We start from the raw sequence: 17,308 nt of genomic DNA, 5'->3' as shown, positions 1-17,308 counted from the left end.
ACATATGCGAAAAGAAATGGAAAAGAACCAAAAGAAAAGCAAGAATTTAAGTAACAAAAAATATTTAAAGCGAAGCAATCCACTATTAAGGCAATTTGTTTGTATTGTTTTTGGTTAGCTTAAAAAAAATTATTTAAATCAAAATTACATTTAGAGGTTAAAATAAACAAATAAATACATTTTTAATGTAAATTAAATATTGGTTGAATTTTTTTAGGGTACATATGTAATTCTTAATTCTATACAGCACAATATTGCCTTAATTTGAATTGGAAGCTGTAGCGGTAACAGTAACTGTGGTTCCGCTTGATAATGCCCAATTTTTGGGGACACTACTGTTGGTTCACTTGTGTACAGATAACAGCGACGTCAAAATAAATCGGCTCGACGTCGCTGTTAGTGACAAACAAAAACTAATTTTGGCAAACACATTTCTGGTTCCCTTCTTTTGGCTTTCTTCTTGCTGCTTTGTTTTGGGCTGCTGCTTTATTCTAACTTCCTCTTTTCGTTACAATTTCCCCTTTTTCTGCACAGACGCGACAAGCTCAATGTTCGAAGGCAACTGAAAGTAGCAAACGGAAATTCTCTGGCGTCGACCGGCAAACAAAATACAAACGCAGCAACAGCAACAAAAGGCACTTTCTGGTTGTTCTCATTTTCAAAAACGACTGTGTCGCATTTTTTTCCCTCAGCATTCGAAATCGTGAAATTTACTAAGTGACTTGTCTATATGAATTTAAATGGTATAAAATTGTCTTACATGATTTAAAAATATTCACACCATAAATATATCACAAGTAAACACGCATTAAAAAAAAATATAATAATAAATAAATAAAAAAAATTATGCGGCTTTACAATTTGTTTAGAGTGACACTCTTTCTCAAAGTGTATGTATAAAAAATCAGGCAATGTGTAAACGAATTTAAAAAAGTAGACCCTTAGTCTCTGTCAGACTTTCATATATCGGGTGCTAGAAGCACTACCAACTTAGCAGGATTGTCAGTATTGGTCAAAAAAGGTTATGGGAATTGCCTCTTTTATGTCGAACGACACATGTCAAAACCGTGGACTGAACGGGACAGGGCCAACAGCGAAGTTATCTTTAAACTCATTTTGCTCCCTCACTCAAACGAAAGATAAGATAGACGGGAGAACAGGATAGTTGTATAAGCAATATCGATAAGGAGGTCGTCAATATATTGTTGAGTTTAATCAATTAAATGTTTGCAAAAACCGAAGTTGCGACCTCAGGCACTTGGCAACTCTGAAAGTTCGAAGGTCGCAGACGTCGAGACGACTTTGCGAAAATGCTCGAATAACCCATGACATTGACCTCAACACCTGACAGACACCGATAAAGCATGGCTGTGCCGACAAAAAATCCAACCCGAATCTATTTACATACATATGTATTTATGTATGTCATTTAAAAGTTGACCCAGTTAATTAAAAAAAAACGTAGAATTCGAAAAAGGAGACGGAAATTTCATTCAAGATTGTGGGAAAGAGATGCGATGTAAACAAATCAAACGGGGGAATGGGACAGGGCGACACGCGTTCAACAAACTTGATTTACAGTTTATCGATTCGCACACACACACGCGAGCGAGCGAGCGAGCGAGAGAGATATCACAGGGAGAGGGGGGGGAACACGTGCTTTGTCTCTCCTATTGATTTTTACCCCAGCGCGAGGGAGACAGCATGGAAATACTGCACTTTGTCGCACGGTTCTTTTCTCGCTCTTTCCAATTTCATAACGGGACGAAAGAAAGACTATAACAGGACTTTTCCTTGTTCTTTGTTTAGCCACGTGTTTTTGTTGTTGTTAATGAGCGATTCGATTCGATTATATTAGTTGATTATTGTTATTTTATTGACTGTTTGGTTATGTTTTGACTTGGTTTGACATAAAGAAACTACCAAAACACAAAAAAAAAATACGGATAGTATTGCCGCTGAAAGATGGAAGACAATAGAATGTAGAATGGATGAAACACTGAGACAAATAAAACACTCACAATACAACTAATAACAATTAGCAATTGAAATTGGAAACGAAAAAACAATAGACACACGCACACACAGCCACTCACATCTCTTCCAGACAACTTTAGTCGCGGTAACAGCGCGAACTTTAAGTTTACTCCTGGCTTCATTGACTTGCAATTTCAAACTGAACCAAAGCCCAGCGGACGGACAACAACAAGGCGTGGAAAGCGCGGTGTCGACATTTTCCACCCCCTAAGAAGGCCCAGCAACAACAGCAAAACAAGAACGCCGAAAAAAACACTCCGGCGCTTTCAGAGCTGACATTAAACAGATGTTATGCCTATCGGAGAAATCGATAGACTCGATACGCAACTTCCTTGGGCGTTAAGAAAGTTTCGTATTTAAATTAAAAGTCTCCTTGCTATCTCTCGTATGATTTTGCTTTTTAATGCTTGTTGCAATCGTGTTATCGGAATGTTTTATATTTTTAGATATCTAACTCGGATGAATTTTAAAATGCCTTTTATATGTATACTTTTTTGCTTAGAAGCAAAATACGAACAGCAATGGTTGATTTACAATTTTTTATTTACAAAATACACCTTTTCTTTCCTCTGCCCACCTGATGTGAATCGCAGCATATCGTTAAAAACTCCCACCCGATCAGAGGTAAGGATATGGCTTTTAAATGGCAGAAATGTGTGTTTTCGATGTGGCACAGCTGATCGATAAGCTGTAATCGGATGTGGAATGCAGATCTAGATCTGCGAAAAATCTCAACTGTTTCACACAGACAGTAATTAAAAAATGAAGACAAATTTGTTTGAAAACCAGGGTATTCCCTTGACAACTGAATTATCGGCTAACTAAGTGCGATGCATCGCGATAGTTAGCCGATATTTTCAGCATTTTATACAGAAACAGCTGTTATCATTTGAATTAGGATTGGAATTCGCGAAATATATTATGTATATATGTATATATATTTAAAAAAAAGTTAAAGTAGTAGTAATACTTATCGTAATTGTAATGATAGTTCAATATATAGAAGAAAATATTAGCCATCGGACATGTTTGGGTTCAATTATATAAAATAAACTTAAAAATTTTAATTATTTAGGGTATTTCCCTGTTCGACTACATTTTCGCTCTATGCTATTCCAGTTCCACTGGGTTTACCGATAAATTTCCAAGTTATCGTCTTCGTTTAGCAGTGCTCGGCAGAAGCAATTGGAAGAAAATTATTTATTCTGGAAGTGCAAAAGCGAATGCAAGTGCGATAGTGCGGACGGATAAGGAAGAAGGACAACATAAATCCGACAGTCCTTATAAATCGTTTCCTTTTTATTTATTTTTAATATTTTCGTTATACACTTTTTACGCGATCACTGTGTGCCGGTCAACGCTGAAGTAAAGTCCTATAATATATTTATTAAACCCTGTGTTTTTCCTCTTCGCTTCTGAAAATTTTTACGGTAAGTGCAATAAGTGTTTATATATATATGTAAACATATATTCATATTCATATTTGTGTATGTATGCATACTTTATTTTCTTTGCCTGACTTTCGTTCCTGGCTCTGTTTTGCGTAAGCTTTGGTTATCCCGCCGCCATATTGAACTTGCTCGCAACTATGGCCATCCCACTCTAACCTTAAGTTGTTCCCACTGTAAAAAAATAATTTTGCTTAATTTAATGGTGTTTCAAAAACTAGTCAAGTTGGATACAATAAAGAAATAATTGTTATTTGAGTCTAATTAGTCATCATGTAATAAATATTGGATAATATTAAATATTATAATATTTGTGTGTGTACAATTTCTTTTCCCACGCACCTGATCAAGTCTGTATGTTCATACATACTTATGTATGTATGTATGTATGTATAAGCAAGTGGTTAAAGCCCCGTTACTCGATAAGAAATATAAATTTGAGGTTACAGTTAAATTTGTGTATCTATGTATGGCTTACTTTAAGGGGGGGTTGGGTAAGGTATTTAATTTTTTTTTCGTAAATTTTTATCATAGTTTAAAGATGATTTAGCAAAAATTTCAAATATTTTAGAGCATGTCCTGAAGCAGGACACAGGGCGACGTAAGCCTCTGCAAAAAAAGGTACCCCTCTGGCGACCATCCTGCAGGACGTAAAAATCGACTGAAACAAAAAATTCAAAGATGTTCTTGTTTAGTATTAATGTGGTTATGGAATAGACTACAATTATACAAATTAAATAAAAAATAAAAAATGGCGGCTACTTAAAAATTTTTTTGTTTTTCTGAAAAATTTCTTCACTTTTTTGTTAATAAAAAATCCAATTTATAAGATATCAATATAATTGTAGTCTATTCCATGGACACGCGTATTTAAAAAAAAAAATGGCATTTTTCAGGAGAGCGCTTTAAACTTTGTGATTCTCATGCATTGAACACTAACCGACCTTCGTTCAACTCTGCATAACTTCGTCAATATTCCTAGGATCGATGTAAAACTTGGACACAATATTCTTAGGATATTATGCCTTTAAAATAAATGGCCTTTTTTAAATGCTATTTGACAAACTCCTAACAACTCAATTTAATTTAATTTTATTTTAGAGGACTCGCCATGGCTATGATGATGCGGTTGCAGCGACCGATTACATCCGGCAGCCGACAGGCTCCGGATCCGTATGACCAGTATTTGGAGAGCCGTTGTCTCTACCGGAAGCATACGGCACGGGATGCCTCAAGCTTGTTCCGGGCGATCGCCGAGCAGATGTACGACACCCAAATGCTGCACTACGAGGTTCGGCTGGAGTGTGTCCGATTCATGACCCAAAAACGACGCATCTTCGAAAAGGTTAGCGGGAGCTCATTAGGTGTTTTGTGATGTGTAGTTTTACGGAAATCTCTAAATTTCAATTTTAAGAGTTTAGCTTAAAACATCATTTGATTACTGATAACTTCTTAAAATATAATATAACCTACATTCTTGTGGAACCTTTAACAATTATAGAAACGTAAACATTTTATATATATTCTTAGAATATAATGGAAAAAATATGGTCTTCATAATACTTTTTGGGCAAATTAAGCCTAATAGATTAAATTTTTCTTAATTTTTCATGTGTATATATAGGACATCCATGGCGACTTTGATAGCTACATGATAGACATGTCCAAGCCGAAGACATATGGAACCATGACAGAACTGCGAGCTATGTGCTGCCTGTATCGGTAACTACTGAAAAATAGTCCTTGGCTTACACTTGTTTATGTGTTGGCGAATTTCTCATACTTTGTATTGTAGCTTTGCGGAGTTTAAACCTTAATTCTAAATTTTGACTTGTTTATTGATTTCTTTCAGACGCAATGTGATTCTGTTCGAGCCTTACAACATGGGAAGTAGCGTCATCTTTAATCGTCGCTATTCTGACAATTTCCGGGTCTTTTATAACAACGAAAATCATTTCGATTCTGTCTACAAAGTAGAATACATTGAAAAGGCTGCGATTTGCCAGTGTAAGTGTTTGAAAAAATACCCTACAGTACCCTATGTACCACCAATCGTGACAAAACCGACTTTCACTCATCTTACCTTTTCAAAGAAAAGGTTGCTAATAAAATGTTGATCAAAAAAATATCGAAATTAATGAGTCTTTCATCAGTTAACAAGAAGGGAAGCTAACTTCGGCACGCCGAAGATTGTATACCCTTGCAGTTTGCAATTGGATCATTAAGAAATTAATAGAAAAAATACCAGGATATATCTAAGAGTTGTATATTTATACAAAGCATATAATAATTGGGTATTGTTAAAATTAAAAAAAAAAATTAATCGTATAAAATAACAATATTTTAGATTTATATAGACATTATAATTATAAATTCTGAAATAAGCAAAGTATTTTCATAAAGTTAAAACCAAAATTCTGAAATAATAATAAAAGCTCATATCTTAGAAAGATAAAGATACGTTAAAAAACAACAAAGTTATAATTTTTTCTAATAATCACCCAATCGTACCTGTGGCAGCTTTATTATATAATCGTCCAATTTGCATAAAAATTAAAACCAAAATTCTAAAATAATAAAAAATTACGATATCTCAAAAATGAAAATATGTTGAAAAACAGTGAATTTATCATTTTTTTTGTCCATAATTTCTATGGTAGGTATATATTTAGTCGTCCGATCCGGCCCGTTCCCACATATAGAGTAGTTAGAGACTATCTGCAAAGTTTCATCCAGATAGCTTTAAAACTGAGGGACTAGTTTGCGTAGAAACGGACGAACAGACGGACATGGCTACATCGACTCGGCTGTTGATGCTGATAAAAAATATATATAGTTTATATGAAATGTTTTTGTGCACTGCGTTGCAAACTTCTCATTATAAGGGTATAGAAACGGGTATAAAAACGGGTTTCTCTCTCTCTTTCAAAAATATAAGCGTAGTGAGCATTTTTCATTTGCGATGTAACTTTGACTTGTATTAAAATTATTATATTGAAACAATTATATAAAGTAAAAAAACAAAAACAAAAGCTTTTTGGCCTCAATTATTGATGAGATTATGATGAATTTTTAATATATAGTATATATAATGAGTTGCTGATATATAGTATATGAAATGGTGATGAATAAATGATGTTGATGGTGATGATTTGTTGATGAATCTATGATAAACAAGTGAATAATTTTTAATGATTATTCCTCACTGATTTGTATGATCCGTCATCGATTTATCAACAGCACCGACCTGTATGTAATTCATTGACTTATATCTGGTACTGCAGGGTACATGTTTGTAGGTATGTATTTATAAAGCTGTATATATCTATTATTTTCTGTCCAACGTTAGCCATCGCCTTTAAGCTTCTCTACAAGATGCTGTTCAAGCTGCCCGACGTGAACTTTGCTGTGGAGAGCATGTTGCACCCACACACCTTCGAGTGGGACGCGTGCGATGAGGAGTTCGATAACAAGGGCTACATGATCCACCTGCAAGCTTCCGATGGTCGCAAGTTCAAGCTGGACTTACCGGAGCACACAAACTGCATCCTGGAGAACTACAAGCTGTGCAATTTCCACAGGATTGCTGGAAACCAAAGCAATAGTAATGGCCGGAGGCCAGGAGGCGCCAGGCGGGACTCGAAGTCACAGCTGGATCATGACTCGTCTGGGAATAATGGCAGCGGATCGAGCGACATAATGCACATGTGTCCGAACCGATTGGTGTCCTGTGTGCGCCAGCTGCTGGATGATGGTAAGTATATCGCAAACATTCTGATTTTAATGGTCGAACCCCACATATATTCTCGTCGGCAGGCATCACACCCTTTCCATACAAGGTGGCCAAGTCTTTGGACCCCTTTATGTACCGAAACATTGAGTTTGACTGCTGGAACGACATCCGCAAGGAAGCCAAGCGCTACAACGCCTACGCCAATGACTACAACTTCAAGGTAAAACGGATCGACTCTAAAACACTTCTCTCCTGGGACGCACACAAAGCCCAGTGCACACACACACACACGTTTCATGTTTTCTTCACTCATCCACACACACTTTTCATTACTAGTCCAGCTCCTTGCTTTTGCCTGTCAACCCCTCCCCTTCTATCTCGAATTTGTGCTATTTGTCTTGCAGGTGGGAGCCAAGTGCCGGGTGGAAATGGAGCACGAGTTGGAGCTAAAAACGTGCCACATTCAAAAGATCTCCAGAGACAAGACCCACTGCGTGGTCTTTGTGGAGAAGATTGGCAAGAAGCTTTTGGTATCGCTTTCCTTATCTACCTCTTTCTTTGTGTTCTGTCAATCTATGAAGTATATGTCGTTGCATTCAGGGAATCTGAGGAGTCTAATCTTTGGGTCTTTTGCCTGGCTTTTAGGTTCCCTACGAGTCCCTGCACCCCGTGCCGCCCGATGAGTTCCGTCCGTGGACGCTCCCCTATCGCTACCAGCGCCAGATGCAGCACCACCGCATGCAGCTGTCCAAGGTAGCGAGCAAGCCCAGCAAGATGGCCAAGTGGAAGAAGACCAAGCTGTTCGAGATCGGCCAGTATTTCGAGCCCAGAAAGGTAGTCTTGGGGCCGATGCAGGGCTACGTACCGTTGGACAACTGCTATCGCGGGGTGGCCCAGAATGGGGAGCAACGGGACCCAGAGCAGCAGAATCACGGCGTGGATCATAGTCAGAGGGAGCAGAGCCAGCGGGAGGGACCCCAAAAGCCGCGGCAGCAGCGCACCAAGGAACTGAGGGTATCGCGCCAGATCTCTAATGCTCCAAGCCATAGCCACGACTCGGCCGCTTCTGCCGCTCTGCCGCCACCTACTCACTTTATGAACTATTTGCCCATTATGTCGCCAGGCCATCACGGAGATCCGGCTCCTCCATCATGGCCCGCATCCCCGGTGGCCATCTCTGAGGAGCTTCAATATCCGCTGGCCGGGCCTCCACCGCCACCACCAGCCGATGGGTGCGTGTATATGCCTTTCAACGGCTATGGCCCGCCTCCAACGGGTCCTTTGACTCTGCCAGGACCGCATCCGTTCCTGCCGCCATCGCATGCAGCACTCAACACTCAAACAGCTGGCGGGGAACCCCGTCGCTCCCTTCATATGAACGGCGAAGATCTGCCCGCAGATGTGGGCACTTTGCGATACTTTTACAACATGGGCGTAGATATGCATTTGCGGATGTCATCCCATCCACCGACTCCTGAAGAGATCGCCATGATGCACAACAACACGGACCAATCGCCATTGAAAAGCGCTGGAGCGGATCGGCAGGCAGGTGGGGAGGCAACACCACCGCCTTCACCAGAAGCAGGCAACGCCGTGGACCAGCGGCCTCCTTTGGAGAAGGCCTACACGAAGCGCCACTCGAATCCGAACAGGGCCCTTGGTAAGCGGTCCGAGCCGTTGCACGACCTGAAGGATCCCCTAGGGCATACAGCTCTCTTGCCGACACCCACGCCGACACCCTCGCCCACCACGAACGGCAGCCAGTTTAGTTTCTACAGCTCGCCGCCGCAGGCTGTTCCGCCTCCGCCACCGCATCATTTGGTGTCACCGCCCAGGATGCTTCAGCAGCCCCAGCCCCCACCGATCTTCTTTCACAAGGCGGCGGGACCGGGAATGCCGTCACAACTGACAGGAGCAGCTGGCGGACAGGTGCGTTTTTAGTATTCAATTACATTAAGGGGTTATATACAGTTGTACCGCGCAAAAAAATGCAATTTTGTCGATTTTTTTTTGACATCATAAAAAATATTTATTAAACATGTTTTGCCGACGTTGTTTAGTACATGTTTCTGGGTACTTCATAAAATTTTTTCATAAAAAAAACTTAAATATTAAAAATGTTATGTCCGAATTCCAAGATCGTCTTTTTTTCGATTTTGACTTGCGGTGGACATCATATCCCGCGAACGGTTCATCCGAAATCAAAAATTAAACAATTTTTCGTTAGTATATTGTCTTGCCTAGTCCTCTAGACCATGGATTTGTAAAACTTTTGATAAAAAAAAAATGGCGACAGTTTTAACAAAAAATTTACTTTTTCGATGTATAAGATTTTCGATTTTTATGCTTTAAAAAAAAAGTTAAAAAAAAAAATAACAAATTCTTCGTTAGAGGACTAGCTATTGTTATAATAAATAAGTGGTCAAAATTTGGTGTTGATCGGATCAATAGTTTTTTAGTAATCGTGTCCACCGCAAAGGTAACTTCGAAAAAAAACGATTCTGAGATAATCGCGTTTAAAGTTTCAAGTTTGTTCAAGCCGATGTGCAGGTCGTGCACTATAAATAGCTACAACTTCTGTTCTAATGCTCCGATCGTTATGAATTTTTGTGAGAATATTCTCAATATTATATACTTGAAGAATATGACATAAAAAAAAGTCGATTTTTTTATCATCACAACTGTATATAACCCCTTAAGGGGTTAACCCATGTGAATCTGTTTTTTGGACCGAGTTTTGACAAGTTTTCCTGAAGAGCGCTTAGGACTCAGCCCCTTTCATTTTTTTAACAGTTATTAAGTAAAGCATAAAGTATTTTTCAACATTTTTATACCCTTGCAGGGTATTATAATTTCAGTCAGAAGTTTGCAACGCAGTGAAGGAGACGTTTCCGACCCTATAAAGTATATATATTCTTGATCAGCATCAACAGCCGAGTCGATCTAGCCATGTCCGTCTGTCCGTCTGTCTGTCTGTCCGTCTGTCCGTCTGTCCGCCTGTCTGTCTGTTTGTTTCTACGCAAACTAGTCCCTCAGTTTTAAAGCTATCTGAATGAAACTTTGTATATAGTCTTCTATATGCTCTCACTGCTATATATGTCGGAACGGGCCGGATCGGACGACTATATCATATAGCTGCCATACAAATGTTCGATAAATTTTTAGAAAAATTATTATAACTTTGCTGTTTTTCAACATTTTTGCATAATTTAGATATGCATATTTAGATATGGCCATTTTATATTATTTTAGAATTTTGGTAAAAATTTTATGAAAATCGGACGACTATATGATATAGCTGCCATAGGAACGATCGGGAAATTAATAGAAATAAAATTATAGCTTCGTTGTTTTTGAACGCATTTTTATTTACTCTAAGATATTAGCTTTTTTATTATTCTAGAATTTTGGTATAAATTTCATAAAAATCGGACAACTATATCTTATAGCTGCCATAGAAGCGATCGGTTAAGGGGGGGGTAAGGTTAATTCGGTGCAAAAAAGGCCACTTTTCAAAAAATTATTGTGGCGAAACGGCTAAAGTTAGCTTAATGAATTAAATACCATATAATAACACAACATTTGAATAATTTTTGATAAATTTTTTATTGATAAATATTTAGAGGCAGAGGAGTTATAGGGAATCTCCCGAGTCGCCTCCAAAAAAAGTTGTTTTGCGGTGTACATCCTAACAGTCCACAGGATCATCCGATCTAAAAAAATTATACCTCATTCGTTAAAAGATAAGTGTCCCGAAGTATTCACGAAGAGTTTTTATTTTTAAAATTTTTTCCCTATTTTTTATCAAAGTTTGAAGTCAAAACCCCGATTTTTGACTAAAAAATTAAGGTAATTTGTTAATTAAAAAAAATAAGAAAATTAAAAATTAAAAAAAGCTCGACGTGAATACCTGTAGAATTATCTAAAGAAGTTATGTTCCAAATTTCAAACCGATTGGTTCAGTAGATTTTGAGTTATCGTGTACACCGATTTTCAAAATGGCATTTTTCAGGAGAGCGCTTTAAACTTTGTGATTCTCATGCATTGAACACCAGACGACCTTCGTTCAACTCCGCATAACTTCGTCAATATTCCTATGATCGATGTAAAACTTGGACACAATATTCTTAAGATGTTGAACTTTAAAAATAAAAAATAAAAAAAAATTTAAGAAAAAAAAAATTAAATACCTTACCCCCCCCTTAATGTATAAAATATATAAAGTTGGGAATGTAAAACTGTAACTGTCAAACTGTAAACATAATAAGTATAGGTAAAATGTAATGAAACTCTGTTTTGTGAGTGTTTTCAGCATTTAAATCTATAATATAAACATCAAAACCAATCTGCAAGGGTATACAAACTTCGGTGTGCCGAAGTTAGCTTCCTTTCTTGTTTGCAAGTCGAAGTGTTGCAAAATTTCCGAGATATAGGGAAAAAAAAGGTCATGGTCAACACGATTCTGGCGAACTGGCAAGGTCGATTTCAAAAATTTAAATGCAGATATGATCTGGATGAATGCGGATACGAAACAGACTAGTATATTTTGAAAATATAAAAATTTGGCGCCACTTTGTCATCTTATTTTTGAAAAACGCCCTTTTTAGTTGTCTATTTTGCAGTGAAAAAAAAAAACCTATGACCTATTTAAATGATCATAGTCTATTCCGTGTCTGCATGTATTCTGAACATATTCTGCAAAGTTCAGGACAATCGGTTAAGAAATCATATTGAGCAGTTGGAAAAAGTGGTTTCGAGAAAAAACCGAAAAGAAATAATCATTGCAGGAGTTAGATGTCTTTTCAGTGATGTAACTTTGTAACGACATCAAATATCGAAAAATCTTCTAAGAAAATAAATTAAGTCACATGGGTTAACCCCATTAAGAGGTCCTTAAACTGTTTATTTGCTGCACTTAGCTTTTAACTTCTCTTTTACTTTTCTTTAAACTTGGGACTTAACGCAGAAACCCGAATTAACCCGCGGCAGATTCTTGCAAGAACTAAAAACGGGATAGGAAATTAAAACTGAATCGAGAGTTGGCGACAAAGACGTTTTCGTATTAAAAAAAACGGTTAAATATACTTGAAGCAAAAGTAGCAGGGACTGTAAATAATAATAATCAATATTTTCTTTAATCAAAAAAATAATCCACTTGGAAAAGGCGCAAAAAAGAACGAATTTTACCAATTGCCTACCATTTTGATGCTGATTTAATTGCTCAAAAAATTATTATTATTATTTTTTCGCTTAGAATTTCGCTAAATGTGTTTTTATTTGTTCTTCTGTTTGTGATTCATAGGATTATGTAAATTTTTTTTCAAAGAAACCTCCCAAAATGAAGATCTTACACATTGAGCGAAATTCTGGGCGAACAAAATATTGTTCAAAAATTAAACATTATATTTTGAGCGATATTTTTTTCCTCAAAATAATAATAAATATTTTTCGAGCGATTATGTAATAAAAAAAATTATAATTGTTAATGGCAAGTAAAATATATTAAAACCAATAGATAATCATTAAACATTTATATTTATTATTTCACTTATAATGATTACGTAATCTGTAAAATTAGCATGTTAAGAATACATTTTATTTATTTACAAATTACCTGAAGCTTCTGCTTTTAAACGCTTCAAGAGATTTCCCTGCAACTAACATACACAGACATTATTTTGAATAGTTTTATGTTGTTAATCACCATTTATTTTGTAGTTAGTTCCTTATTTTCAGTTCCTTATTCTCAAGCAAGGCTTGAGCTAGGCTTTAAATGTCGCTGAAAGTATGTTAAGAGGCACGAATATTTTAACATTTAGTAATGCATTTAATTTTATTGAATATCCTCTGTTACCCGCAGAACCCCTATGCCTGGGGCATGCCACCGCCAACGTTGGTGGCCCCCCCATACGAGATGATTGGCAATTTACCCATCGAACAGCCGCCGCAGCAGCCACAGCAACATCAGCCGACGACCATGCCGACATCCCCCGCTCAGGCCCAGCCAGCAGCCGTCTACGCTGCCCCCCGTCATCACTAACAGTGGGGGAATAAATACGGGAAATCGGATCAAACCGATGAGAGGCGTACATATATACACAACGATTTCAAACGAACCGACTTTTTAAAACTCCATTCTACTTTTAAAAATCTGTAGTCAACTTTTTAAAGACACTTCCGCTTCTCAAATGCGGACCCTGTATACTCCAAAAAGATCGTTTGTACAAACAATGATTGATTGCATAATTTAAAGAGAATGTCAACGCACTTAACTTCGTTTTAAATTTGTAATATAAAGCAGTTTTATAGGATTTTATCAAAACATTTATTAATCACATCATAATCCGTAAAAATCGTAACCTAAAGGCAAGTGCAGGCTAAAAAATGTAAGAAAAAAACCTATTTATATGATTTATTTAAAAAATACTATCTATACATATATATTCTTCCATGTACATACATACATATCTATATGCTCCCTAACGCTGTTCAACTAGAAACTCAACCATGTGGCATGTACCCGAAAATAACTGTTAATAAATCAAGAGAGACTAAAAAAGATTCTTACTTCATTCTGTGCTGCAATTATCAAGTAATTGTAATAATAATAAAAGAAAAAGTCTTTTAGATTTTTATAAGAGAAAAAATAAAAATCAATGTTTAATTGTTATAAATTGATTTTAATATATTTTGCTTGCCATTAATAATTATAATTTTACATTTTCTTGATTGCTCAAACAATAATTATTATTATAAGAGATATAATGATTATTTTTTGAGCGATATTTTTTCGCTATGAATTTCGCTCAATGTGTAATATCTTCCTTCTAAGAAGTTTCTTAGAAAAAAATTTTACATGATTTTATGAATAATAATAATTATTTTGTGGGTAATTAAATAAAACTTAAAAATTAATAATTAAAATTGGTTTAATCTATACAAATCTAGATTTCAGCTCTTATTGATTATCTTGAAAGAGCATCCAAATTGTAGCCAATTGGTATAATTCGTTTTTTTTTCATGTGGATGATTTTTTTGTTTAAAGAAAACATTGATAATCATTATTTACGGTCCCTGCACTAATTTCACAGCAAATTTCCCAGCTCAGCTCAGTTTTCAGTGTGGGTGTTAGTTTCTCTGAAATTATCAGCTCCGCTTTCCGCCGCCATTGTGCGCTGGACATAATTCCCGAGGGATAATACAACTAATAAGAACTAGGGAATAGATTTTTTTAAATTTAATTTAATCATAATTTCCGAAATATTTATAGGAAATAATTTATTCATTTAAAAAAATATCAAAGGTACATTTTTAGACTAAATAGAAGTTGAAATAATCTATATTGGTATAGGCTGACATTTTGGTAGGGGATTTCCCGCTATTTTCTTAAAATATTTATAAACTATCAAGTGAAGTACAAAGTAATTGTAAAAAGAAAAAACAGAAAAATATAAAAACAAATCAACTTTTTTGTTGTGAATTTCCCCAAGTTAGAGAATTCTTAAAAATAGATTTTAGTTTACAATTTCAGCCTACAAAACTGTAGAAAGCGTTTATCCATTTTATCCATCGAGAATGGAAAGTATTAGCTGGGTTAACGACTGGAAGGCCTGCGTGCTGATGTCCGCCGATCGTTTGTAGGAGGGCTATTGGAGCAAATAAGAAACATACAAATTTTACAAAAATTACCAAGGTTTTTTCATGTTTTCCATGGACTATATGCATATGCCAGTATTTTTTATACCCTTGCAGGGTATTCTAATTTTAGTCAGAAGTTTGCAACGTAGAGAAAAAGACGGTTCCGACCCTATTTATATATTCTTGATCGGCATCAACAGCCGAGTCGATCTAGCCATGTCCGCCTGACAGTTTCTATGCAAACTAGTCCCTCAGTTGTAAAGCTGTCTGAATGAAACATGCAGCCTTCTGACTATTTTTACTCCTATATATGTCGGAACTACACAGATCGGCCGACTATATCATATACATAGCTATATCATAGAAGAGATCGAAAAGTTTTCGAAAAAAAAGATATAACTTTGCCACTTTTTCACCTAATTTAAGAATTTCGGTTTTAGTTTTATGAACATCAGACGACTATACGAAAAAGTTAACATGGAAACGATGGGTAGATGTAGAGCAAAATGTAAAGCTGTCAATGTAAAAGTGTAACTGTAAATCTGTAAACTAAAAATATATAATTATGATCAATTAGAAAACTGCAAGGGTATACAAACATCGGCGTGCCGAAGTTAGCTTCGTTTATTGTTAATTCCTATGAAATGTGAAATATTAATTGAATATTAATATTTATAATATCATCATTTTACGTGGTTTTCGAAAATTCCTAGAAATATAATGTATAATTATAATACAAAACTGTAATGGCTTTACTTAAAACTCCTAGACAAACATTGTTGTAGGTGGTTTCAAATCTCTTCAAATGCAAACACGAAACTTATTTTGACGTATCGGCTGGGGATCGACTATACACTCTGCGAAATATTTGTTTAAATACTAAGAAGATGACAAATGATGAGCATGACATAAGTCCAAGTTTGATAATAAAGAAATTAGCAGTTTGGTTAATGAATCGAACAAATTAGAAAGTAAAGAGCCTTTCTGAAAATATTCCCATTTAATACACGTTTAATACACCACTCACATGCCCGAAAGAAACGTCAAGGATGGCCAGGAACAGGAGGAACGTAGGGAACCATTCTTGTGTCATTTTGACCCAAAACTTGTTGATGTGTAACGTCTACTTGACGTGCCCAATAACTATGAACTTGGAAGCGATTCTTTTTTGTTGGCTTATTAATTCTGTTTACTTGGGTATTATTTTTTAATGCTCCCAATTTATTTCTGCTTACAGACTGAAAACGCATCGCGAAAGTGTCGCATTTTTATGCTGAATTTTCAAACTGCCAAATGGGCGGCGCTGGCGACCTACATTCCCATTTTCCGATTTTGCGGCAGTTCCACCTGTCATCATCCGATCTCTGCCTCTCCCCCCAATTATTACCGGCATTGTTCTTCGTTTGCTACTCACTATTGGCAGTTGCCAGTTGCGTGAGTGGTAATTGACCAGGCCTCCGAACAATGGGAAGGACATCAGAGTTGGGTGTAATGACAGCTCGCACTTTGATTACTCATACACCTGTGATTACATGCGACACTTTTCGGGAAGTGCCTGAGCTTCTACAAACAGACTTTGGGACTTTACTAACTGTGACAGTGTCTTCTTTTTACCTAAGGGTAACTATACTAGCAGTCTTGTTGCAAAAGTTGCAAATATCGCTGACAGCAGCATATAGTTGTGAGCATTAACAAGGAAGGAAGCTTGCTTCGGGACCCTGAAGTTTCAATACCCTTGCACTTTGCAATTAGATCGATTCGAATGAATTCAAAACTGAAAAATTTGTTCATAAACGAAACGAACTTTTGCTAATTTTTTAAGCTTTTCATAGTCTTTACATTGACCGATCTCTCATATCGCCACTATATATGTGTTGTCCGATATTCAAATTAATTAAAAACATTATTTCAAAATTGTAAATAGGAACTATAGCTTTGTAAATATATTAAAAATAAATTAAAGAAAAAGGGTTATTTTTTCAATATTGCATCTATGATCGTTCGATTTCATTTCTTTAAAACCAAATTAAAAGTTGTTGTTCAAACTAAAATCATCAAAAATATTACCCTTCTTAGAGTAGATAACAACATATTGTACAACGGCCAAGTAATAATATTTTCAGAATCTATTAAGCCGTCAATCGCAGATGATCTTAAGCCAATGGGGTTTCTTTTTGTAGCATAGCTTTGGATACCTGTAAAACGTAGCAATTTTTATAATGAATTGGTTTGCTTTAAAAACTGATTTCGAGTTGACCCTAGGTCATTTGTCTGCCATACCACTTAATTGGTATCAAAAGCTGGTCATATTTATGATCCCTTACAAAGAGTATGAACCAAATTTAATTATAGTTTTTGATTTCTTCATCGGATTTCGGATTTACCACCGTTTACCAGCGTAATACTATTTGTAGGTATTTTCCAGATTCAAAAATATATCTTTTTTTTTTAA

The 17,308-nt window shown here is 36.2% G+C and overlaps 2 protein-coding genes across 5 annotated transcripts in view; one reads left to right on the top strand and one right to left on the bottom strand.

Moving 5' to 3' along the window:
• The window catches only part of LOC108083958 (solute carrier family 41 member 1), a 39,954-nt gene extending 37,702 nt beyond the window's left edge, over nucleotides 1-2,252 (bottom strand). Inside the window, exon 1 of one of the 2 annotated variants that reach the window (XM_041774732.2) lies at nucleotides 2,097-2,252. The gene's annotated coding sequence lies outside the window, so the exon portion shown is untranslated. The remainder of the gene's footprint in view (nucleotides 1-2,096) is intronic. The other variant, XM_041774734.2, reaches the window with a different exon arrangement.
• A 963-nt stretch (nucleotides 2,253-3,215) lies between these two features.
• Nucleotides 3,216-13,789, top strand: otu (ovarian tumor). 3 transcript variants are annotated; one of them, XM_017161889.3, is made up of 9 exons: nucleotides 3,216-3,467; nucleotides 4,587-4,830; nucleotides 5,110-5,207; nucleotides 5,338-5,492; nucleotides 6,835-7,239; nucleotides 7,302-7,438; nucleotides 7,623-7,748; nucleotides 7,864-9,147; nucleotides 13,079-13,789. In XM_017161889.3, exons 2-9 carry the CDS (start codon nucleotides 4,597-4,599, stop codon nucleotides 13,256-13,258), a joined length of 2,619 nt encoding a protein of 872 aa, XP_017017378.1. In that variant the 5' UTR covers nucleotides 3,216-3,467; nucleotides 4,587-4,596; the 3' UTR covers nucleotides 13,259-13,789. The 3 variants fall into 3 exon arrangements, with proteins under 3 accessions (XP_017017378.1, XP_017017377.1, XP_041630665.1); XM_017161888.3 differs by lacking the exon at nucleotides 7,623-7,748 and having other exon boundaries at nucleotides 3,219-3,467; nucleotides 13,079-13,787; XM_041774731.2 differs by lacking the exons at nucleotides 3,216-3,467; nucleotides 4,587-4,830; nucleotides 5,110-5,207; ... (1 more) ...; nucleotides 6,835-7,239; nucleotides 7,302-7,438 and having other exon boundaries at nucleotides 7,562-7,748.
• Nucleotides 13,790-17,308: the final 3,519 nt, after the last annotated feature.

This window comes from Drosophila kikkawai, chromosome X (assembly GCF_030179895.1).
Source record: "Drosophila kikkawai strain 14028-0561.14 chromosome X, DkikHiC1v2, whole genome shotgun sequence".
NCBI classification, from domain to species: domain Eukaryota; kingdom Metazoa; phylum Arthropoda; class Insecta; order Diptera; family Drosophilidae; genus Drosophila; species Drosophila kikkawai.
This window is presented reverse-complemented; position numbering and strand designations above follow the sequence as displayed.